We start from the raw sequence: 27,283 nt of genomic DNA, 5'->3' as shown, positions 1-27,283 counted from the left end.
TTGGTCAATGATTGCAACTCCAACAACGATTGTTCTGCAGTTGTAGCTTATATCATCTTTGTTTTTTCATATAGTTTATAAGTACCGATGTAAGTAGCTGTTTAAAAGGGAAAGATATTTTATTTAAAATATCTTATATGTAATATCCATATGGTATCCATGCTACTTGTGAGGACGTAAGGTATCTCCGACCACACAGGTATAAGCACAACACAGCTCTTTGAGGTTAGGATAACACAGGTCAGTTTAATATTTCTTTATCTTGTCTACCTTTCAAGCAACCTTCACCTCCAACTGTCCTCCACATGTATCCGTACACACCTCGTTTCTCCCGCTCACAACACAAGTGCTGTCACTCGACCACTCGCTTCCCTTGTTACCCTCGTTCACTCCACACAACAAAATACATGTCAGCACAGTGCTGTCACTCGACCACTCGCTTCCCGTGTTACCCTCGTTCACTTCGTACAACAACACACACGTCAACACACCCGGCCTCGCGCAAACTACCGTATATAGGTACACACACGCAGTGATCCCTCCCACTTACACACCTTATACACAGATCACATTACTTTACTAATTAATCCTTATTCAGACTTCTCACTTCAGGAGAAAGTCAAATAATTTCACACAAACGCAGAAATTCGGGAATTCTAAATAAAGCACCGCATTAAAATTATAGCGTGAAGTTTTGAATGCTACAAGCTTGCTCAATTATTTAACGCGCTGATTTCAAGTTTGTATTAGCTTTCTGTGCCGAGATATCTTTCTTGTTGTTTTAATGTAAATACCGGATTGTCCTCTGTATCATAAATGAAAACTGGGATAATAATATCCTACCTTCTTCACTGTGTAGGTAAGGTGATTGTATCTTTCATTGATAGACACATATATCTACATCTGGACCTAGATCTAGGCTTGTACATTGGACCTAGATCTAGGCTTGTACATCTAGACCTAGATCTAAATCTAGGACCTACATCTAGAACTCGATCTAGACATCTACATCTACATCTAGATCTAGATCTAGGCATCTAAATTTAGACCTAGATATAGACATCTACATTTAGACGTATGACGTAGATATAGACATCTACATCTAGATCTAGGCATCTAACAATCTAGAACATGGAACATTTTTGTTTTTCCACTGTGTAGATTAAGCTTTTAGTCTGTAATAGATTCTAGATCTAGATAATCCCTGCATCATAGACAAGATTTTGTTGATACTATTGTATAGATGGTTCTAGTAAACGTGTAGCTTTGAATATCTGTGTCTCATTTAGGGTCAGGCTAGATTCTTTTTTGTCACGGCTAGAGACAGCTAGGTTTATTTTAAGTGGTTGTTTTATGTGCGAAACCACGTATAAATCAATTTTTATGTTGTGTTTATGGAGTAAGAATGTCGGCATCCTGTACATTACCGGAAAGCAGGATTATATTAGCCCATGTGACGTCATTATGTATGCTAAAAGACCGCAGGATTATTGCATCCCGTGTACATTACCCTCATGTTCATTAACATGTGCACACTTATTTTATGTAGGCAAAAAATGAATAAAAAACATGTCTATGGCCCGATTGTAGTTGAAGTGCCTCCCCCCCCCCCCCCCCCAACGGTAGTTACTGTTATATGGAAATATTCGAGAAACTTTATGGGAGATTATTCCCGCTTTATTTAACATCCTTCCTTATATATCTGGCAACGTCACGGGGTAGGTGCAACAGAGTTTGTGTTGATGTGGATCTTCACGAATGACCAGATCTTCACCTACGCTGCCACTATGTACGCGGTCAAGGCCGTTACTGTAAAGGTAAGTCTGAGTAAAGGTTACTTTGAGGGTAACTGAGTTAAGATGATTTAGTTAGACCGCAAGTCTGAGTTTGGTTACTTTATTTGAGGGTAACACTAAGTAAAGATAACATTGGTTGAAAGAAAATCCTACAAAGGAAACATTGCTTGATGGTAAATCTGTGCAACCGAAATCTTGTTTCAATTTTTTTTTCTAAATAAAAGAAGCCATTTTTAAAAAATAAATCATATGATCTTTATCCTTACCAGCCCTATACAGGTACTCTTACCTTTTATATTATCCTGACCGACACTTCAATCTCAAATCTAACTCCCATCTCAAACCTAAATATAAACATAGCCCTAACCCTAAACCCAAAGTAACATTGTTTGAGATATTAGATAGAGTTCACATGTTTATGTAACCTCTGCGTATATGAGATCAGTCCAGGCTATATACAAGCTATTTAATTTAGAAATGTTCAATGGGCTCGACAAGCGATCTAATGTGGTAGCCTACCTATCAATGAACTGACATAGCGATCTAATATAGTAAGTTACCTATTAATGACTTACCTGTCAATGAACTGAGCTAGCGATCTAATATAGTAACCTACCTATCAATGAACTGACCTAGCGATCTAATATGGTAGCCTACCTATTAATGAACTGATCTAGCGATCTAATATAGGAACCTACCTATCAATGAACTCACCTAGCGATCTAATATGGTAGCCTACCTATTAATGAACTGACTTAGCAATCTAATATAGGAACCTACCTATCAATGAACTGACCTAGATCTAAAATGGTAGCCTACCTATTAATGAACTGACCTAGCGATCTAATATAGGAACCTACCTATCAATGAACTCACCTAGCGATCTAATATGGTAACTTACCTATCAATGAACTGACCTAGCGATCTAATATGGTAGCCTACCTATTAATGAACTGACCTAGCGATCTAATATAGGAACCTACCTATCAATGAACTCACCTAGCGATCTAATATGGTAACCTACCTATCAATGAACTGACCTAGCGATCTAATGTGGTAACTTACCTATCAATGAACTGACCTAGCGATCTAATATGTTAGCCTACCTATCAATGAACTGACCTAGCGATCAAATATGGTAACTTACCTATCAATGAACTGACCTAGCGATCTAATATGGTAGCCTACCTATCAATGAACTGACCTAGCGATCTAATAAGGTAACTTACCTTTCAATGATCTGACCAAACGATTTAATGTTGTACCTTACAATGCTGTACCCAGGTGATCTAATGTAGTACATTACAATGACCTTAAAAACGATTTAATGTTGTACCTTACAATGCTGTACCCAGGTGATCTAATGTAGTACCTTACAATGCTGTACCCAGGTGATCTAATGTAGTACCTTAAAAGGCTGTACCCAGGTGATCTAATGTAGTACCTTACATTGCTGTACCCAGGTGATCTAATATAGTACCTTACAATGCTGTACCCAGGTGGTCTAATGTAGTACCTTACAATGCTGTACCCAGGTGATCTAATGTAGTACCTTACAATGCTGTACCCAGGTGATCTAATGTAGTACCTTACAATGCTGTACCCAGGTGATCTAATGTAGTACCTTACATTGCTGTACCCAGGTGATCTAATGTAGTACCTTACAATGCTGTACCCAGGTGATCTAATGTAGTACCTTACATTGCTGTACCCAGGTGATCTAATGTAGTACCTTACAATGCTGTACCCAGATGATCTAATGTAGTACCTTACATTGCTGTACCCAGGTGATCTAATGTAGTACCTTACATTGCTGTACCCAGGTGATCTAATGTAGTACCTTACAATGCTGTACCCAGGTGATATAATGTAGTACCTTACAATACTGTACCCAGGTGATATAATGTAGTACCTTACAATGCTGTACCCAGGTGATCTAATGTAGTACCTTACAATGCTGTACCCAGGTGATCTAATGTAGTACCTTACAATGCTGTACCCAGGTGATCTAATGTAGTACCTTACATTGCTGTACCCAGGTGATCTAATGTAGTACCTTACAATGCTGTACCCAGGTGATCTAATGTAGTACCTTACAATGCTGTACCCAGGTGATCTAATGTAGTACCTTACAATGCTGTACCCAGGTGATCTAATGTAGTACCTTACAATGCTGTAACCAGGTGATCTAATGTAGTACCTTACAATGATGTACCCAGGTGATCTAATGTGGTACATTACAATGATCTGACCAAACAATTTAATGTAGTACCTTACAATGCTCTGTCCAGGTGATCTAATGTAGTACCTTACAATGCTGTACCCAGGTGATATAATGTAGTACCTTACAATGCTGTACCCAGGTGATCTAATGTAGTACCTTACAATGCTGTACCCAGGTGATCTAATGTAGTACCTTACAATGCTGTACCCAGGTGATCTAATGTAGTACCTTACAATGCTGTACCCAGGTGATCTAATGTAGTACCTTACATTGCTGTACCCAGGTGATCTAATGTAGTACCTTACAAAGCTGTACCCAGGTGATCTAATATAGTACCTTACAATGCTGTACCCAGGTGATCTAATGTAGTACCTTACAATGCTGTACCCAGATGATCTAATGTAGTACCTTACAATGCTGTACCCAGGTGATCTAATGTAGTACCTTACATTGCTGTACCCAGGTGATCTAATATAGTACCTTACAATGCTGTACCCAGGTGATCTAATGTAGTACCTTACAATGCTGTACCCAGGTGATCTAATGTAGTACCTTACAATGCTGTACCCAGGTGATCTAATGTAGTACCTTACAATGCTGTACCCAGGTGATCTAATGTAGTACCTTACAATGCTGTACCCAGGTGATCTAATGTAGTACCTTACAATGCTGTACCCAGGTGATCTAATGTAGTACCTTACAATGCTGTACCCAGGTGATCTAATGTAGTACCTTACAATGCTGTAACCAGGTGATCTAATGTAGTACCTTACAATGATGTACCCAGGTGATCTAATGTGGTACATTACAATGATCTGACCAAACGATTTAATGTAGTACCTTACAATGCTCTGTCCAGGTGATCTAATGTAGTACCTTACAATGCTGTACCCAGGTGATATAATGTAGTACCTTACAATGCTGTACCCAGGTGATCTAATGTAGTACCTTACAATGCTGTACCCAGGTGATCTAATGTAGTACCTTACAATGCTGTACCCAGGTGATCTAATGTAGTACCTTACAATGCTGTACCCAGGTGATCTAATATAGTACCTTACATTGCTGTACCCAGGTGATCTAATGTAGTACCTTACAATGCTGTACCCAGGTGATCTAATATAGTACCTTACAATGCTGTACCCAGGTGATCTAATGTAGTACCTTACAATGCTGTACCCAGATGATCTAATGTAGTACCTTACAATGCTGTACCCAGGTGATCTAATGTAGTACCTTACATTGCTGTACCCAGGTGATCTAATATAGTACCTTACAATGCTGTACCCAGGTGATCTAATGTAGTACCTTACAATGCTGTACCCAGGTGATCTAATGTAGTACCTTACAATGCTGTACCCAGGTGATCTAATGTAGTACCTTACAATGCTGTACCCAGGTGATCTAATGTAGTACCTTACAATGCTGTACCCAGGTGATCTAATGTAGTACCTTACAATGCTGTACCCAGGTGATCTAATATAGTACCTTACAATGCTGTACCCAGGTGATCTAATGTAGTACCTTACAATGCTGTACCCAGGTGATCTAATGTAGTACCTTACAATGCTGTACCCAGGTGATCTAATGTAGTACCTTACAATGCTGTACCCAGGTGATCTAATGTAGTACCTTACAATGCTGTACCCAGGTGATCTAATGTAGTACCTTACAATGCTGTACCCAGGTGATCTAATGTAGTACCTTACAATGCTGTACCCAGGTGATCTAATGTAGTACCTTACAATGCTGTAACCAGGTGATCTAATGTAGTACCTTACAATGCTGTACCCAGGTGATCTAATGTAGTACCTTACAATGCTGTACCCAGGTGATCTAATGTAGTACCTTACAATGCTGTACCCAGGTGATCTAATGTAGTACCTTACAATGCTGTACCCAGGTGATCTAATGTAGTACCTTACAATGCTGTACCCAGGTGATCTAATGTAGTACCTTACAATGCTGTACCCAGGTGATCTAATGTAGTACCTTACAATGCTGTACCCAGGTGATCTAATGTAGTACCTTACAATGCTGTACCCAGGTGATCTAATGTAGTACCTTACAATGCTGTACCCAGGTGATCTAATGTAGTACCTTACAATGCTGTACCCAGGTGATCTAATGTAGTACCTTACAATGCTGTACCCAGGTGATCTAATGTAGTACCTTACAATGCTGTACCCAGGTGATCTAATGTAGTACCTTACAATGCTGTACCCAGGTGATCTAATGTAGTACCTTACAATGCTGTACCCAGGTGATCTAATGTAGTACCTTACAATGCTGTACCCAGGTGATCTAATGTAGTACCTTACAATGCTTTACCCAGGTGATCTAATGTAGTACCTTACAATGCTGTACCCAGGTGATCTAATGTAGTACCTTACAATGCTGTACCCAGGTGATCTAATGTAGTACCTTACAATGCTTTACCCAGGTGATACCCTTCGAATGTGATGAAAAAGCCAGCTTTTCGGTGACAAACACGTACAACTTCAATGAATCCACGCCTCTACGTTACACTTTCGTTGACAGGTAGCCATTTTGTTCGTCGTCACAGTTTCAGGTAGCCATTTTGTTCCACACTCACAGGTAGCCATTTTGTTCCACACTGTCAGGTAGCCATTTTGTTCCACACTGACAGGTAGCCATTTTGTTCCACTCTGTCAGGTAGCCATTTTGTTCCACTCTGTCAGGTAGCCATTTTGTTCCACTCTGTCAGGTAGCCATTTTGTTCGTCGTCACAGTTTCAGGTAGCCATTTTGTTCCACTCTGTCAGGTAGCCATTTTGTTCGTCGTCACAGTTTCAGGTAGCCATTTTGTTCCACTCTGTCAGGTAGCCATTTTGTTCGTCGTCACAGTTTCAGGTAGCCATTTTGTTCCACTCTGTCAGGTAGCCATTTTGTTCCACTGTGTCAGGTAGCCATTTTGTTCCTCATAGTGAGTGTCTTGCTTACCTCGCCACAACACAGGGAAGTGAAAGTAATTCAATAAATCAAGAGTGAGCTACCTTAAGCTTTCACGTATATTCCTGTACACAAGTAGAGTCGAGTTATAGAAATGTGAGGTACTTAAGTGACTAAACATCTTGTTTGTCGAGAACACATGAAGGCACATGGCACATATTTGATTGTCCTACCTCTTGGGCAATTGAACTTTTTAAACTGTTTTGTCACATTAACATTCTGTTTTGTGTTTATCCTTCCAGCGAACACATTAGACCACCCTAAACCTCGCTAATTGCTCCATTTTTCTGTTTTGTGTTTATCCTTCCAGCGAACACATTAGACCACCCTAAACCTCGCCAATTGCTCCATTTTTCTGTTTTGTGTTTATCCTTCCAGCGAACACATTAGACCACCCTAAACCTCGCTAATTGCTCCATTTTTCTGTTTTGTGTTTATCTTTCCAGCGAGCCCACTAACGGTGGGATCTATAACTGCCTCAAGGTCGACTCACCGTCCGAATTTGATATGGTCATCAGTGTGACGTCATGCACCACAGTGTTGGACACGCTGCGGCCAATAGAGAAGTCGCTTTGGAGTACCGAATATCTGCTCACAATCACCGTGTGCGTGCTTCGTTTGACATGCATTTCTTTAGTGATGAGAATAATCTTGTGATGATCATATGTTATATTCCATAGAATTTAGCATTCATAATAATATTTTACCTATATCAAACGTTGTATTGTATTCCAGTGTTTCCTCATAACTCTCGGTTTGAAATTGTAATATAACATATATATAACATATATATAACATATATATATATATATATATATATATATATATATATATATATATATATATATATATATATATATATATATGTATATATATATATATATAACATCGATTCTCTGAGTACAGATACCACACCGACATCTTCGTGTATTCGGAGGAGAAAGATTTTCGTGTGCACGTTCTCATCAGCTTTGGGAAACGTACGACAGACCTGACCGGGGAGAAGTTGGACGGTCAGAGGATTATTCAACATTTGGAAAAGTAATGTCTACCATATGCTGTTAGTTGACTGTGTTGTTGTTGCTGTAAGTCGTATTTGTGCTGTTAGTTGACTGTTTGTTGTTGCTGTATGTCGTCTATGTGCTGTTAGTTTACTTTGTTTGTTGTCGTTACTGTATGTCTTCTACGTGCTGTTAGTTGACACTATTTGGTATGGCAACTGTATGTACTTCTTTAAGTGTTCGATATCTGTTTGCCAGAAGATCAGATGCGACATACTTTGAATGTAAGTCTTTAATTTATCCATCTCGTTTCGTTTGAGAAAATAAGTCCTTACATCACTTTTGTGAATACAAATCTTGGCTTGTTAGCGTTTACCGTGATAAATTTTGTGAAAACAAAGGTTGATTAATTAACTTTCATCACGATAACTTTTCTGAAATTCAAAGATAAAAATGTCGCGCTCATTTTTAACAAAATACTATAAGCTAAGATCACTAACACGAAGACTAGTTTCACAAGAAAATCGTCCTTACGTCGAATCTATGGGACTATAAATAAAACAGGACTGTTTCCTGTGGTACCACGGTCTCAAGCTTCATTACTAGCTAGACTGGGACGTGTTTTAGTTAGCGTAAGGTAGTAGTATTAGATACAGCACGAATTATGTGTGGTGACATGTAATATAGCACTAGCTAGGTGTGCTGGTAGAATCTCATATAGCACTAGCTAGGTGTGCTGGTAGAATCTCATATAGCACCAGCTAGGTGTGCTGGTAGAATCTGATATAGCACTAGCTAGGTATGCTGGTAGAATCTGATATAGCACTAGCTAGGTATGCTGGTAGAATCTCATATAGCACTAGCTAGGTGTGCTGGTAGAATCTGATATAGCACTAGCTAGGTGTGCTGGTAGAATCTTATATAGCACTAGCTAGGTGTGCTGGTAGAATCTGATATAGCACTAGCTAGGTGTGCTGGTAGAATCTCATATAGCACTAGCTAGGTGTGCTGGTAGAATCTCATATAGCACTAGCTAGGTGTGCTGGTAGAATCTCATCTAGCACTAGCTAGGTGTGCTAGTAGAATCTCATATAGCACTAGCTAGGTGTGCTGGTAGAATCTCATATAGCACTAGCTAGGTGTGCTGGTAGAATCTAATATAGCACTAGCTAGGTGTGCTGGTAGAATCTCATATAGCACTAGCTAGGTGTGCTGGTAGAATCTCATATAGCACTAGGTAGGTGTGCTGGTAGAATCTCATATAGCACTAGCTAGGTGTGCTGGTAGAATGCACTAGCTAGGTGTGCTGGTAGAATCTAATATAGCACTAGGTAGGTGTGCTAGTAGAATCTAATATAGCAGTGTGCTGGTAGAATCTAATATAGCACTAGGTAGGTGTGCTAGTAGAATCTGATATAGCACTAGCTAGGTGTGCTGGTAGAATCTAATATAGCAGTGTGCTGGTAGAATCTAATATAGCACTAGGTAGGTGTGCTAGTAGAATCTGATATAGCACTAGCTAGGTGTGCTGGTAGAATCTCATATAGCACTAGCTAGGTGTGCTAGTAGAATCTAATATAGCAGTGTGCTGGTAGAATCTAATATAGCACTAGGTAGGTGTGTTGGTAGAATTTAATATACCATCAACAAACTGACCCGGAACATGGCTGTAGCATATGATTTAGCAATAGGTAGAGCTGTGGTAGTACTATCTAATTTAGCACTAGCTGTGCATGTATGTAGCTCCAAGAGCTTCCAAGCAACATCTCACCCACACAGTCTACCCACACACCTTACCCACACTGTCTACCCACACACCTTACCCACACTGTCTACCCACACACCTTACCCACACACCTTACCCACACACCTTACCCACACACCTTACCCACACAGTCTACCCACACTGTCTACCCACACACCTTACCCACACAGTCTACCCACACACCTTACCCACACACCTTACCCACACACCTTACCCACACTTTCTACCCACACACCTTACCCACACTGTCTACCCACACACCTTACCCACACAGTCTACCCACACACCTTACCCACACAGTCTACCCACACACCTTACCCACACAGTCTGCCCACACACCTTACCCACACAGTCTACCCACACACCTTACCCACACAGTCTACCCACACACCTTACCCACACACCTTACCCACACAGTCTACCCACACACCTTACCCACACAGTCTACCCACACACCTTACCCACACAGTCTACCCACACACCTTACCCACACAGTCTACCCACACACCTTACCCACACAGTCTACCCACACACCTTACCCACACACCTTACCCACACACCTTACCCACACACCTTACCCACACAGTCTACCCACACACCTTACCCACACAGTCTACCCACACACCTTACCCACACAGTCTACCCACACACCTTACCCACACAGTCTACCCACACACCTTACCCACACACCTTACCCACACACCTTACCCACACACCTTACCCACACAGTCTACCCACACACCTTACCCACACAGTCTACCCACACAGTCTACCCACACACCTTACCCACACACCTTACCCACACAGTCTACCCACACAGTCTACCCACACACCTTACCCACACACCTTACCCACACACCTTACCCACACAGTCTACCCACACACCTTACCCACACAGTCTACCCACACACCTTACCCACACACCTTACCCACACACCTTACCCACACACCTTACCCACACAGTCTACCCACACTGTCTACCCACACACCTTACCCACACAGTCTACCCACACACCTTACCCACACACCTTACCCACACACCTTACCCACACTTTCTACCCACACACCTTACCCACACTGTCTACCCACACACCTTACCCACACAGTCTACCCACACACCTTACCCACACAGTCTACCCACACACCTTACCCACACAGTCTGCCCACACACCTTACCCACACAGTCTACCCACACACCTTACCCACACAGTCTACCCACACACCTTACCCACACAGTCTACCCACACACCTTACCCACACAGTCTACCCACACAGTCTACCCACACAGTCTACCCACACAGTCTACCCACACAGTCTGCCCACACACCTACACCTTACCCACACACCTTACCCACACAGTCTACCCACACACCTTACCCACACAGTCTACCCACACACCTTACCCACACACCTTACCCACACACCTTACCCACACTGTCTACCCACACAGTCTACCCACACACCTTACCCACACAGTCTACCCACACACCTTACCCACACAGTCTACCCACACAGTCTACCCACACAGTCTACCCACACACCTTACCCACACACCTTACCCACACTGTCTACCCACACAGTCTACCCACACACCTTACCCACACAGTCTACCCACACACCTTACCCACACAGTCTACCCACACACCTTACCCACACAGTCTACTCACACACCTTACCCACACACCTTACCCACACACCTTACCCACACACCTTACCCACACAGTCTACCCACACAGTCTACCCACACACCTTACCCACACAGTCTACCCACACACCTTACCCACACAGTCTACCCACACACCTTACCCACACAGTCTACCCACACACTTTACCCACACAGTCTACCCACACACCTTACCCACACACCTTACCCACACACCTTACCCACACAGTCTACCCACACACCTTACCCACACACCTTACCCACACAGTCTACCCACACACCTTACCCACACACCTTACCCACACACCTTACCCACACACCTTACCCACACAGTCTACCCACACACCTTACCCACACAGTCTACCCACACACCTTACCCACACACCTTACCCACACAGTCTACCCACACACCTTACCCACACACCTTACCCACACACCTTACCCACACAGTCTACCCACACAGTCTACCCACACACCTTACCCACACAGTCTACCCACACAGTCTACCCACACACCTTACCCACACACCTTACCCACACAGTCTACCCACACACCTTACCCACACACCTTACCCACACACCTTACCCACACAGTCTACCCACACACCTTACCCACACACCTTACCCACACAGTCTACCCACACAGTCTACCCACACACCTTACCCACACACCTTACCCACACACCTTACCCACACAGTCTACCCACACAGTCTACCCACACACCTTACCCACACAGTCTACCCACACACCTTACCCACACAGTCTACCCACACACCTTACCCACACAGTCTACCCACACACCTTACCCACACAGTCTACCCACACACCTTACCCACACAGTCTACCCACACACCTTACCCACACACCTTACCCACACAGTCTACCCACACACCTTACCCACACAGTCTACCCACACACCTTACCCACACAGTCTACCCACACACCTTACCCACACAGTCTACCCACACACCTTACCCACACAGTCTACCCACACAGTCTACCCACACAGTCTACCCACACACCTTACCCACACACCTTACCCACACAGTCTACCCACACACCTTACCCACACAGTCTACCCACACACCTTACCCACACAGTCTACCCACACACCTTACCCACACACCTTACCCACACAGTCTACCCACACACCTTACCCACACAGTCTACCCACACACCTTACCCACACAGTCTACCCACACACCTTACCCACACTGTCTACCCACACACCTTACCCACACAGTCTACCCACACACCTTACCCACACTGTCTACCCACACACCTTACCCACACAGTCTACCCACACACCTTACCCACACAGTCTACCCACACACTTTACCCACACAGTCTACCCACACACCTTACCCACACACTACCCACACACCTTACCCACACAGTCTACCCACACACCTTACCCACACACTACCCACACACCTTACCCACACAGTCTACCCACACACCTTACCCACACAGTCTACCCACACACCTTACCCACACAGTCTACCCACACACCTTACCCACACAGTCTACCCACACACCTTACCCACACACCTTACCCACACAGTCTACCCACACACCTTACCCACACACTACCCACACACCTTACCCACACAGTCTACCCACACACCTTACCCACACAGTCTACCCACACACCTTACCCACACACTACCCACACACCTTACCCACACAGTCTACCCACACACCTTATCCACACACCTTACCCACACAGTCTACCCACACACCTTATCCACACACCTTACCCACACAGTCTACCCACACACCTTACCCACACAGTCTACCCACACACCTTACCCACACAGTCTACCCACACACCTTACCCACACAGTCTACCCACACACCTTACCCACACACCTTACCCACACAGTCTACCCACACACCTTACCCACACACCTTACCCACACAGTCTACCCACACACCTTACCCACACAGTCTACCCACACACCTTACCCACACAGTCTACCCACACACCTTACCCACACACCTTACCCACACAGTCTACCCACACACCTTACCCACACACCTTACCCACACAGTCTACCCACACACCTTACCCACACAGTCTACCCACACACCTTACCCACACAGTCTACCCACACACCTTACCCACACAGTCTACCCACACACCTTACCCACACAGTCTACCCACACACCTTACCCACACACCTTACCCACACAGTCTACCCACACACCTTACCCACACAGTCTACCCACACACCTTACCCACACAGTCTACCCACACACCTTACCCACACAGTCTACCCACACACCTTACCCACACAGTCTACCCACACAGTCTACCCACACAGTCTACCCACACACCTTACCCACACACCTTACCCACACAGTCTACCCACACACCTTACCCACACAGTCTACCCACACACCTTACCCACACAGTCTACCCACACACCTTACCCACACACCTTACCCACACAGTCTACCCACACACCTTACCCACACAGTCTACCCACACACCTTACCCACACAGTCTACCCACACACCTTACCCACACAGTCTACCCACACACTTTACCCAAACACCTTACCCACACACTACCCACACACCTTACCCACACAGTCTACCCACACACCTTACCCACACACTACCCACACACCTTACCCACACAGTCTACCCACACACCTTACCCACACAGTCTACCCACACACCTTACCCACACAGTCTACCCACACACCTTACCCACACAGTCTACCCACACACCTTACCCACACACCTTACCCACACAGTCTACCCACACACCTTACCCACACACTACCCACACACCTTACCCACACAGTCTACCCACACACCTTACCCACACAGTCTACCCACACACCTTACCCACACACTACCCACACACCTTACCCACACAGTCTACCCACACACCTTATCCACACACCTTACCCACACAGTCTACCCACACACCTTACCCACACACCTTACCCACACAGTCTACCCACACACCTTACCCACACAGTCTACCCACACACCTTACCCACACAGTCTACCCACACACCTTACCCACACAGTCTACCCACACACCTTACCCACACACCTTACCCACACAGTCTACCCACACACCTTACCCACACAGTCTACCCACACACCTTACCCACACACCTTACCCACACAGTCTACCCACACACCTTACCCACACAGTCTACCCACACACCTTACCCACACAGTCTACCCACACACCTTACCCACACACCTTACCCACACAGTCTACCCACACACCTTACCCACACACCTTACCCACACTGTCTACCCACACACCTTACCCACACACCTTACCCACACTGTCTACCCACACACCTTACCCACACAGTCTACCCACACACCTTACCCACACACCTTACCCACACAGTCTACCCACACACCTTACCCACACAGTCTACCCACACACCTTACCCACACAGTCTACCCACACACCTTACCCACACAGTCTACCCACACACCTTACCCACACACCTTATACAGCCTCTAGGCTGATATTCACAGAAAAAAATACATTAAAAAAAAAGAAAATAAACCGCGAGTGATCGATCTCCCCTAAACGTTCTCGAATATTCTAATATAAAACTACGAGGGATGGCAACTCAGGACATAGACAATATTTGTAATCCATTTTTAATTACTTAAACTTTTTATAATAGAATGGAATCTCGTAAAAAAAAAAGAATTGCACACCAAGGGAACGCCTAATAAAATGTGCATAATAGTGCGGGATATTATTAGTACTTTATAAATTTACGTGAGTTTTTTGAGAAATCGGAAATAGCGTAAATTAGTTCTTTCGGTCAACGGAAATTACTCAAAATTTGAAAGAAGGTAGTGAATTAGATCTTTTACTTACATGTGAAATTTCATTTTTATCTGTCTGAAATAGTAATCAAGTTATTGGCTTTTTAAAAATTCAAAGTAGAAAAAGTACCACTTCCGGTTATCGGAAATCGCTCAAAAGTTGAAACGGATCTACGATTTTGAGATAATACTTATATATGAAATTTCATCAACCTAGCTGTAACGGTACTCAAGTTATCGTGTTTACACACAGACACACACACAGACACAGAGACATACGGACAAGATTGCAAAATTATGTTTTTCTGTATCAGAGTGTAAAACGTCGAGATTTGTAAAAACTCGATTTTTTTTTGCACGATTACAATACTTTCTCTATACTTCGTATATACGAGAAAGTAAAAATAAAGTCCCTGAGTCCACCCAGCTCTGATGGGTACCTAACTCACGTTAAGGATAGTAGAGGCGGCTGGGCATAGTGCTGACCACACTATCTCTTCATATGCCGAGGTCACAGAAACAAGTGAACTCTACTTCACTTGCCCAATAGACCGTTAAGTTTGAAAGAGAAACTTTACTTTTACTTAAAAAATAAATCTTGAGATATGTCCATGATACACCCTGAGATACACATACTTTAACTGTCATAAGGTAACTAGATAATAAAAATTTAATAAAACAAATTTTATTTCAATTTCTTTAGTCTTGTGGGTTAAAAAAAAACAACTACTCATATGTTTCTAATATACATTAGTATATGTCATTGCCTTCTTCAGGCTGTATATGTGTTCACAGTTGTATACGTTTGACATGTATCATTGGATGAGCAATATAAATAAACGTTGATCTGTTATAATAAAACAACCATTGTATCCTTACACAGGTGGAAAGGTTTCAGGATAAGTCTAAGGAATATGACGTTAAAGGATTATGTATACCTGGGTAAGGAACTTACTTGATACACACTTTAGTTTGAGTTGGAAGGTGGAAGAACGTTGTGGCAGCTTTTAAATTAGACCACAGTTTTTCTAAATGTCAACATTTTAAAATTTTTACAGTGTATTTACTTAAATGTGAACATTTTAAAATTTTTACAATGTGTTTACTTAAATGTGAACATTTTAAAATTTGTACAATGTATTTACTTAAATGTGAACATTTCAAATTTTTGACAATGTATTTAACTATATATGTACATTTCAAAATTTTTACAATGTATTTACCTAAATGTAAACATTTTAAAATTTGTACAGTGTATTTACCTAAATGTCAACATTTTTAATTTTTACAAAGTATTTCAGTAAATGTCAACATTTTTAATTTTTTACTATGTATTTCCCTAAATGTGATCATTTTAAAATATTTACAACGTATTTACTTAAATTTGATCAATTACATTTTTTACTATGTATTTACCTAAATCTCAACTTTTCAAAATTTATACAATGTATTTCCTTAATGTATTTACAAGTTTTAGTATTTTACACTACACACTTTTTACATAATGTGATAGATTGTAAATGTTTGTCCACTAATTTCGACAGGTTTAAAATATTACACCTGTTTTGTCAGGTTTATGGTGGCACAGTTATAAATAAATGTACAATCCACGGCGTCACGACACAGTAATTTACAGTGCGCGAGCTTACAAGGATACATCGACATCATAAATATCTAGAACAACTTATTTGGTCTACGATTTTGTAATGATATTTTTATTCCATGATATCTTTGGCCTGACTCTTTTTACCTAAGGTATTTCATTTGAGATTATTTGTCGTGGAACTTTTGCAACTTGTATCAGAACTGTATTATCGGCAGGTGCATGGGTGAACGCGGAGAAGCCTGTGGCCGTCATGCTCTTAGTATGTAAAGAATACTCGTGTTACAGTGCAGGTGAGTGGTAGTTCAAGGTGTCTGTGGTGTTGTAGGTCAGTCCAGGTGTTGGTCGTTTTGTAGGTCAGTCCAGGTGTTGGTCATTTTGTAGGTCAGTCTTAGGTGTTGGTCGTTTTGTAGGTCAGTCTTAGGTGTTGGTCGTTTTGTAGGTCAGTCTTAGGTGTTGGTTGTTTTGTAGGTCAGTCTTAGTTGTTGATCATAGTGTAGGTCAGTCCCAAGTAAGTGCCTTAGTGCATCTGTCCAACCATCTCCATCCCCATCATGACCCAAACAACCCATCACGACCCAAACAACCTTCACGACCCAAACAACCCATCACGACCCAAACAACCCCATAACGACCCAAACAACCCCATCACGACCCAAACGACCCATCACGATCCAAACAACCCATCACGACCCAAACAACCCACCACGACCCAAACAACCCATCACGACCCCACGACCCAAACAACCCCATCACGACCCAAACGACCCATCACGACCCAAACAACCCATCACGACCCAAACAACCCATCACGACCCAAACAACCCATCACGACCCAAACAACCCATCACGACCCAAACAACCCATCACGACCCAAACAACCCATCACGACCCAAACAACCCATCACGACCCAAACAACCCCATCACGACCCAAACGACCCATCACGACCCAAACAACCCACCACGACCCAAACAACCCATCACGACCCAAACAACCCATCACGACCAAAACAACCCATCACGACCCAAACAACCCATCACGACCCAACAATCACTATCTTCAATGTCAAATGCCATCAAGACTAACCTCCACCCATCACCATCTGTCCTAGAACAACTTTGGCCGTGTGAGACACTGGGTAAACAATATCACGCGGGCGAGCTCATAAAGTCCACCATCTTGATGACCAGATCTAACGAAGACATTGCGTCGCAGACTTACCTGAGGGTGGATGACGTCACAGAGACCAACATCACAGCTCCGTTCGCGGGGGCGGTGTACCAGGTGAGCACACACTGGCCAGAAGTTTATTGACAGATGCCACGTGATCAAACACTGACCACAAGCTTTAATGACAGAAATCTCGTAATAAAACACTGACTACAAGCTTTAATGACAGAAATCTTGTAATAAAACACTGACCACAAGCTTTAATGACAGAAATCTCGTAATAAAACACTGACCACAAGCTTTAATGACAGAAATCTCGTAATAAAACATTGAACATAAAATGTGTTTAGTGGCACGCAGAGTGAGTTTTGTTAGGATAACAAAGCGTGTCAAGCCCTCAACAGAACCTCTTCTAGGGTCGCCAGAGCCAGGCGTCAACAGTGCTAAACTGTTTCTATTATGGTGTTGAAGTTGCCTAAGTGGTAGAGCCCTAGGCTGCTTACGCGACAGTGTCGAGTTCGAGTCACTAGAACGTCCTTGTATCCACCCATCTCTGACTCACACCTTCCCTTCATATGCCGAGGTAGAGAAACATCCCCAATATGATCGCTAGGTCTAATGATGATTCTTTACTTTTTTTTACTTTCTCGTATATACAAAGTATAGAGAAGATATTGTAATCTCGAAGTTTTACACCTCCCTGAGTCGAAAAAAACAAAGTTTTGCAATCCTCTCTGTACGTCTGTGTGTGTATGCGTGTGAGTCTGTAAATGTGTGTGTGTCTGAGAAATCGGAAATAGCTTAAATTACTACTTCCGGTCAACGGAAATTACTCAAAATTTGACAGAAGGTAGAAAATTAGAAATTTTACTTACATGTGAAATTTCATTTATCTATCTAAAATAGTACCCAAGTTATAGGCTTTTGAAAAATTTAAAGTAAAAAAAGTACAACTTCAGTTTATCAAAAGTTGATAAGGATCTACGATTTTGATATAATACTTAAATATGAAATTTCATCAACCTAGCTGTAACGGTACTCAAGTTATTACAGACAGACAGACACACACATACACACACACACAGGCATACGGACAAGATTGCAAAACTATGTTTTTCCGACCTAGGGAGGTGTAAAACGTCGAGATCTGCAAAAATCTCATTTTTATTTTAGCACGATTACACGACTTTCTCTATACTTCGTATATACGAGAAAGTAAAAAGTTTAAGTTATTAAAAATGGATAAAAAATATTGTCTATGTCCCGAGTTGCCATCCCCCGTAGTGTTATACTAGAATAATCGAGAAAGTTTAGGGGAGATCACTCCCGGTTTATTTATGATAATAACAACCCAACGTTCTTTGGATATTACAGGAAGATGTAAAATACAGCATAAAGGCCCATACGTATATTGCTAAGTTCACAATAGGGGGAAACGTATATTTCTCAAAGACAGCCTTCACACAGCTAATGCCTGTGTCGACCTACACCAACTTTTACATACTGATGTAGGTACTACACCAACTTTTACATACTGATGTAGGTACTACACCAACTTTTACATACTGATGTAGGTACTACACCAACTTTTACATACTGATGTAGGTACTACACCAACTTTTACATACTGATGTAGGTACGACTCCAACTTTTACATACTGATGTAGGTACTACACCAACTTTTACATACTGATGTAGGTACTACACCAACTTTTACATACTGATGTAGGTACTACACCAACTTTTACATACTGATGTAGGTACTACACCAACTTTTACATACTGATGTAGGTACTACACCAACTTTTACATACTGATGTAGGTACTACACCAACTTTTACATACTGATGTAGGTACTACACCAACTTTTACATATTGATGTAGGTACTACACCATCTTTTACATACTGATGTATGTTCTACACCAACTTTTACATACTGATGTATGTACTACACCAACTTTTACATACTGATGTATGTACTACACCAACTTTTACATACTGATGGTTAGATTTTATTACTTCGTTTTATGAGGTGTTGTTAAAGTATCATTTTGCACTAGCGAGCATTTCGTGATAAGAACCCAAATTATATACTTGTAAGGGCGACACAACAGTTCAGCCTGCTTTTCTTTATATTTTCTTTGTCGTTTAAAAAATGTGCAAGACAATTATTGGATTTTAGAATCACCTATGGGTGGTGTCGTTAAATGACGCCTACCGGCTGTCCAGGGTTCCGAACTCGGGACTTAAACAGTTAGAAAACACTCCAGTGTTGACCTTTTGTTGAAATATGCTCCAAATATTTTAAACGAACCATGGTGTTTAGTCTCTAGTCTAGCGCTCAATTTTCGCTGCTAGGTACCCAACCTTAGAGTTCCCTGAGATCAAACACTTCGTCAGTGTGATCGTGAAGAACGGGAACTTCAGCTCTCTACTGCTGGACGGGGAAAATATCACAGAGACGTGAGTACATCTCGTGCATTCACCTGCTCGTTCGTTGTTGCTTCACGTCAGAGAATGTGTTTATCTGTTGTAGACATGTCTTTCATGTCAGTAAGGTTTATTATTCAGTGATGTCATGATATACTGACATTATTATTCAGTGACGTTATTATTCAATGACGTTATTATTCAATGACGTTATTATTCAGTGACGTTATTATATACTGACATTACTATATAGCGACGTGAGTTTGTAGTGCAACGCCGTGGGGCTTGATCTTTTCCATATATATATATATATATATATATATATATATATATATATATATATATATATATATATATATATATATATATATATATATATATATACTAGCCGTCCCACCCCTGCTTCTGAGAAAAACTTATCTGTAAAGGAACATGACTTGTGTGTCTATTAAGCAGTATATACCCGCCATTGCCCGGGTATAGGAAATATATTACATTTACAATCAAATGTCTTTATGCAAATATGGATGTTTAAGAAAGTAACACATAACCCTTAACCCAATTCTAACCCTTAACACTAACACTAACCCTAACCAACCACAACCGAAACCAAAACACAAACACAATTGAGATGTTAAAAGTGTACACTGTCACTTTACGCTAAACCTTAATGTAAACAAAACTTTTATCATGGTGTTTATAGGCTAATATACCACCTAAGACCCCCCTCCCCGTATGAACTTCGGGAGATAGTAACCAATAAGGTTATTAAAATAACAAACTGAACATGTAATGTTCGCAAATACATTAAAAATCTAAATTAAAGCAATATATTACATATAGTTAGGCAATTGATTGCATTCAGAAGAATATCTACATCAATGTTGTCATATTAATGAGTGTATTGTGTATTAGACTTGTGCCATTGGTTTACCAAATACTTTTTTGTTGAGTTAGCATCTGAAGCAAGGTATGCAACCATAAGACGTATAAAAACATTTCCTACAGAGTTACTTTCGCTGATGTTCAGCCAAAGAGAGATAACTACGTCGTCACGTCGTTTGAAGTAACGCTGAGTAACCGGTACCTATCGGCCCCTGTAGGGGTCGATTTTGGGTGTATCATCTACGGGGCTCGGGCCAAGGGGGAGATCCCTTTGTATGCGCACCCAGCCCGCTCCCCCAGCGATATTTTTAAGGTATGTGCATCAGTGCCATCCGTTAGATGCATAACTAAGTTTTACAAACACAGAACTATGTGTTTTATTGGATTTAATTATAGAAATCTAGTATGGCCCCTAATCGCAACCAAGTCTGTCCGATTTTGTATTCGATCTATGTATAAGTAATCCGTCTAAAATGAATAAAAGTAGGCTACAAGTAATAAAGAAATATTACTATTGTAAATCTGTATCAGTCCTCGCAAGCCGATGATGAAAACTACTAAAGCGAACATGCAAGGCAAACTGACGCTGTAAATTACATGTCTAAGGAAAAAATAGTCTGTCCGATGAGACCATTATGGGTGATTTCTAATGTACTTTGTTAGTACGGCAACTGGTAACACCATTCACTTTGATTACAGGCTACATATATTTTAGCTGACCTCTTGTTATTTAATTTTTAATTATAAACTAATCAATGACACCATTATAAATGTCTTAATTTGATACGCTCAGCAGAAATTTACAAAAATTCTGATTTTCGTCATAATAGGTTTTCCCACTTGTGAATGCTGAGTTCATTTTTTTCAAATTAAGAATATAAGAACTTATTAATTTTTTAGCCTTTAATATACAATTTTTACGACCTTATTAATTAAAAGTTAATAATTCATTTCAATATCCGTCACCTTATTGTTTTTGGCATCATTGGAAAACTGTATTTGTCATGTATTTGTTAATATTATTTTTCGACAGCTCAGAAACACTCAAATCTTACAAATGGGTTTACAAATACCACATGTGGTTTTTTCATTACAACTTTTTGTTAGATTTTACTATTTTTCTCATTTCTTATTTTTAACACTAAAATGTCTATTTCATTTTTATTAATACAACAATGCGCAATACTTATTCAGTATTTGTCGTTCATTAAAAAAAACTTTAATCACCAGGAAATTGTCAAGAATTTTATAGAAATAAAATGTATCTTTAAAAAATGAAAATTTTAAAACTATTCACATATTAATTAAGAAGGGTGCATTTTTTCGAACCTTCTAGAATTCTAACCAGTAGTTGGATGAAAAATGTGTCATGACGAGTATAAATAGATACTGAACTATAAGCATTGTACATTTGATTGCTATATGTGCATAAACAAAAAAATTTAGTGTTTTTAAAAACGCCAAAAATTAAAAATTGGCTGATTTTTTTTCGGGTTTCCATGACAACCGGTACTGTTTTCAAACGCATTTATCTTTGAATATTTACTTGTGTGAGTCTAAAATGGCTTAAGTATTTAAAGGGCTTCAGGTATTAAATTGTGAAGAATAGAAAAAAAAACATGAGCATAACCCTTTAAAGATAACATATATTTTAAACAACACAAGCGATGTAAGATTTCTAACTATATAGTGCTGAGCAACATCTATGTGCGTGACTTAAGTTAACACAGATTTAAGATGACACCAAGTAATATGACATACATAAACAGATAGGGCCAAAGGACACCTTTCTGACTGACTTTAGATTACATAGATTAGGTTACATAGATTTGACATGACACCAAATAAAATGACTTCTATCAGTAGATAACACTGAATGACACTTTTATGAAGTTTACATAGATTTGACATGACACCGTGTGATATGACTTACATCAGCAGATAACATCAAACGACACCCTTGCTTGACTTAAGGTTACATAGATTTGACATGACACCAAGTGATATGACTTACATCAGTAGATAACACCAAACGACACCATTGCTTGACTTAAGGTTACATAGATTTGACATGACACCGAGTGATATGACTTACATCAGTAGATAACACCAAACGACACCATTGCTTGACTTAAGGTTACATAGATTTGACATGACACCAAGTGATATGACTTACATCAGTAGATAACATCAAACGACACCATTGCTTGACTTAAGGTTACATAGATTTGACATGACACCAAGTGATATGACTTACATCAGCAGATAACATCAAACGACACCATTGCTTGACTTAAGGTTACATAGATTTGACATGACACCAAGTGATATGACTTCATTAGCAGATAACACTGAACGACACCATTGCCTACGACCCACGATCTGCCCAGATCCCAACGGCTTTAGAATCTCCAATCTGTAAGATTCCGACCACCCCACGTAAGTTGACCCCTGCCAGAAGGCTGGATGCTAAGTAGTTAATTAGGCCCATTTTAATTAGCTCCTTTTAGAGGGCTAGAACCTAATGTTAATAAGGCCAATTAGATGTACCAGAAGGCTGGAAGCTAATTAGTTAATTGGGCCAATTTTAATTAGCTCATATTATAAGGCTGGAAGCTAATGTTAATTAGGCCCATTTTTATTAGCTCCTATCAGTAGACTTTGAGATATTTTTAATTAGGCCAATCCTCATTAGCTGAACCAGGTAGGTGTGAGTTGATGTTAGATAAACGTGTCAATGTTACCCACGTGAGTTGATGTTAGAAAATCGTGTCAATGTTACCCACGTATGGCTTACCTTGGAGTGTGGCACCAAAAAATGTCCTATTATTCGCACAAATCCCACTCACCCTTTGTTTGCTTGCAACGTATGAGCTTCCGCCATCTTTATCGAAAGATTCAATGTGTACCTATAATATGGTCTACTCAGAGGCGTAGCGAGGGGGGGGGGGAGTGGGCGGGGGGTGCGGATCGCACCGGGTGACACCATTTAGGGGGTGACACCAAGGCAAAATGTAGTAAAATATATAGTGAAAAATTTGAGGGAGGGGTGCAAATCGAAAGTTCGAGGGAGGATGCAAATCGAAAATTGAAAGTAGCCTGTAGGGGGGGGGGGGGGGTGACACCATTAAGTGCCGCACCGGGTGACACTCTACCTCGCTACGCCACTGGGTCTACTTAACTGTACTTAAAAAAAACTGCATTACACCCGTACTATTTTATTTCAATAGTTTTAAGTTATTGATGATGTCAAATTGTCATTCTCAGGTCCGGTGCGTGGATGTGTTGAGACGGACAGTCCAGAACTTGTACTCATTGACATCCCACAGGAATTCAAACTCTTACGACTGGTTTTATTTCTGCCTAGTATGTTGCTCGTCATTGTTGTCTTGTGGTGCTTTGCTCTAGGTGATTATCTCAAAAAAAAAACGGTGAATGTAAAAAAATCACAAATATCTAAAATATTTACATTACATTTGAATCGTAAGTTGATTTACACTTTCTGAATATTTAATAAATAAAACTATTAAATTACATACTAACACATATTTATGAGTTTTTTTTATATGACTATTTTCCTACAACCAGGAAAACCCCGGTCCGAAATCCACCATACCTTCCTAACCCCCACCCGACAAACTGAACCAAAACACTACACACGCCATTCTGCAAAACACTCACAAACTTCCTCACATAGCAACGTCATATAAATGCTCATATGGTGGTGGGGAGGTGGTGGGGTGGTGGTGGGGAGGTGGTGGGGAGGTGGTGGGGAGGTGGTGGGGAGGTGGTGGGGAGGTGGTGGGGAGGTGGTGGGGAGGTGGTGGGGAGGTGGTGGGGAGGTGGTGGGGAGGTGGTGGGGAGGTGGTGGGGAGATGGTGGGGATGCTACAGCTCAAACCGCGCCCTACAGGATATTTCAATGGTTTGAAAGAACTCACTGTTTCTCCTACTATATGTATTGTCTGATCTAACTGTACATGATACAACTCACTGTGTCTAATACTATATGTTTTGTCTGATTTAACTTGCTTGCTACACCCCACTGTGTATTCATCATCATCATCATCATCACTCCTTTATGGCCCCTGGGGAGCAAAGGGCTGCAGACACACATCTCCAGCGGACTGTGTATTATATAATATATATTGTCTGATGTAACTTGCTTGCTACACCCCACTGACTATTATACTATATGTTTTGTCTGATCTAACTGTACATTCTACACCCCACTGTGTCTGATGTAACTTGCTTGCTACACTCCTTTGACCACAGTCTCCCCCCTACCCTGGAAGCTGGACATCACGTGTATCAAGAATCTGAAGCGGGTCTGCAAGTACCGTATAGAGGAGATCAGACAAGGAAAATATTTTTTAGACGTGGACACAGAGGTGGACTATGTGGAGATTTTATCCTACAAGACGGAGATGAGGCTGTGTGATATTCAAATTTATGGAGGTACACATTTTTTTATGCTTTTATGTGATATTCACATTTTTGAGGTACACCTTTTTAAAGCTTTTATGTGATATTCAAATTTTTGGAGGTACACATTTTTAAAGCTTTTATGTGATATTCAAATTTTTGGAGGTACACATTTTTAAAGCTTTTACGTGATATTCATATTTTTGGAGGTACGCATTTTTAAAGCTTTTATGTGATATTCACATTTTTGGAGGTACACCTTTTTAAAGCTTTCATGTGATCTTCAAATCTTTGGAGGTACACATTTTTTAAGCTTTCGTGTGATATTCAAATTTTTGTAGGTACACATTTTTAAAACTTTTACGTGATATTCATATTTTTGGAGGTACGCATTTTTTAAGCTGTTACGTGATATTCAAATTTTTTAGGTACGCATTATTATTAGCTTTCATGTGGAAAGTATTTTTAAATTTTGTATGTGATATCAACGTTAATGGAAGTAAAATAATCATGTGAAATTCCGAGTAATGGATGTTGCAATTTGAATAATTATTGTGATATTCACTTTTATGAAGTAACATAATAATGTAAAACTATCAAGGAATATTCACCTTTATAGATGTAAACAGTTTTAAAAAAATTAGCTAGGTTAATTGATAAATAACTAGCATAGGCTTGAAAAATATTTAAGGCATGTCGTTTTATTTCCCAAAAATGTAATTACAAAGATTTATAACTATAATATGCCATTCACTTTTTTGGAAATATAAGGATTTTAAAAATATCTTGTGATATCTAACATTCTCTTAAAGATGCAGAAAATATAGATATATATAGATATAGTCGGTCGAAGAAGTCATACTAGACGTTAAGAATGTGCAAGTGGCACATTGATATATATATATATATATATATATATATATATATATATATATATATATATATATATATATATATATATATATATATATATATATATATATATACATATATATACATATATATATATATGTATATACATATGTATATATATATATATATATATATATATATATATATATATATATATATATATATATATATATATATATATATATATATATATATATATAAATATATATATATATATATATATATATATATTATCAAAGACAGCAAAGTATATATATATATATATATATATATATATATATATATATATATATATATAGGCTATATATATATATATATATATATATATATATATATATATATATATATATAGCCTATATATATATATATATACATATATCAAAGACAGCAAAGTATAACCATTATACCTGTCATGGCTCTGAGTTAAAGGTAGTTTTATTTTTCAACGTTCCAGAAGAGATTAAAAGCGTGGCCGAAGATACCAGTCATCAAGTGGACACTACAGAGAAGTTTTACACGACTTGGTGGTTCATCCTGCTGTGTTGTCTAGCTGCGCTCGTTGTTCTAGTCATTATTCTCCTTATATACAAGGGATTTTGTTGCTAAATACTTA

At 40.3% G+C, this 27,283-nt stretch overlaps 1 protein-coding gene across 4 annotated transcripts; it reads left to right on the top strand.

Moving 5' to 3' along the window:
* The first annotated feature begins 712 nt into the window (after positions 1-712).
* Positions 713-27,283, top strand: LOC131936370 (uncharacterized). 4 transcript variants are annotated; one of them, XM_059293346.1, is made up of 15 exons: positions 713-739; positions 1,723-1,817; positions 6,464-6,561; positions 7,439-7,597; positions 7,899-8,033; positions 16,127-16,185; positions 17,065-17,139; positions 17,960-18,132; positions 19,393-19,526; positions 20,378-20,482; positions 21,458-21,647; positions 23,677-23,773; positions 24,602-24,700; positions 25,609-25,791; positions 27,125-27,283. In XM_059293346.1, exons 2-15 carry the CDS (start codon positions 1,743-1,745, stop codon positions 27,274-27,276), a joined length of 1,734 nt encoding a protein of 577 aa, XP_059149329.1. In that variant the 5' UTR covers positions 713-739; positions 1,723-1,742; the 3' UTR covers positions 27,277-27,283. The 4 variants fall into 4 exon arrangements, with proteins under 4 accessions (XP_059149329.1, XP_059149311.1, XP_059149319.1 ...); XM_059293328.1 differs by lacking the exon at positions 713-739 and adding an exon at positions 771-859 and having other exon boundaries at positions 23,680-23,773; XM_059293336.1 differs by lacking the exon at positions 713-739 and adding an exon at positions 771-859 and having other exon boundaries at positions 27,128-27,283.

The sequence above is a fragment of the Physella acuta genome, unplaced genomic scaffold (genome assembly GCF_028476545.2).
Source record: "Physella acuta isolate Inbredline_101_S28 unplaced genomic scaffold, ASM2847654v3 ptg000014l, whole genome shotgun sequence".
Taxonomy (NCBI): domain Eukaryota; kingdom Metazoa; phylum Mollusca; class Gastropoda; family Physidae; genus Physella; species Physella acuta.
Note: the sequence above shows the minus strand (reverse complement) of the source record. Positions and strands in the feature narration are given on the sequence as shown.

Bases quoted from the DNA above. Each gene is read 5' to 3' on its own strand.
- LOC131936370 (XM_059293320.1), top strand. From the start codon at position 817: ATGAAAACTGGGATAATAATATCCTACCTTCTTCACTGTGTAG. The intron at 16,186-17,064 runs GTAAGGAACTTA...TATTATCGGCAG, and splicing joins AAAGGATTATGTATACCTGG to GTGCATGGGTGAACGCGGAG. The intron at 20,483-21,457 runs GTGAGTACATCT...CATTTCCTACAG, and splicing joins GGGGAAAATATCACAGAGAC to AGTTACTTTCGCTGATGTTC.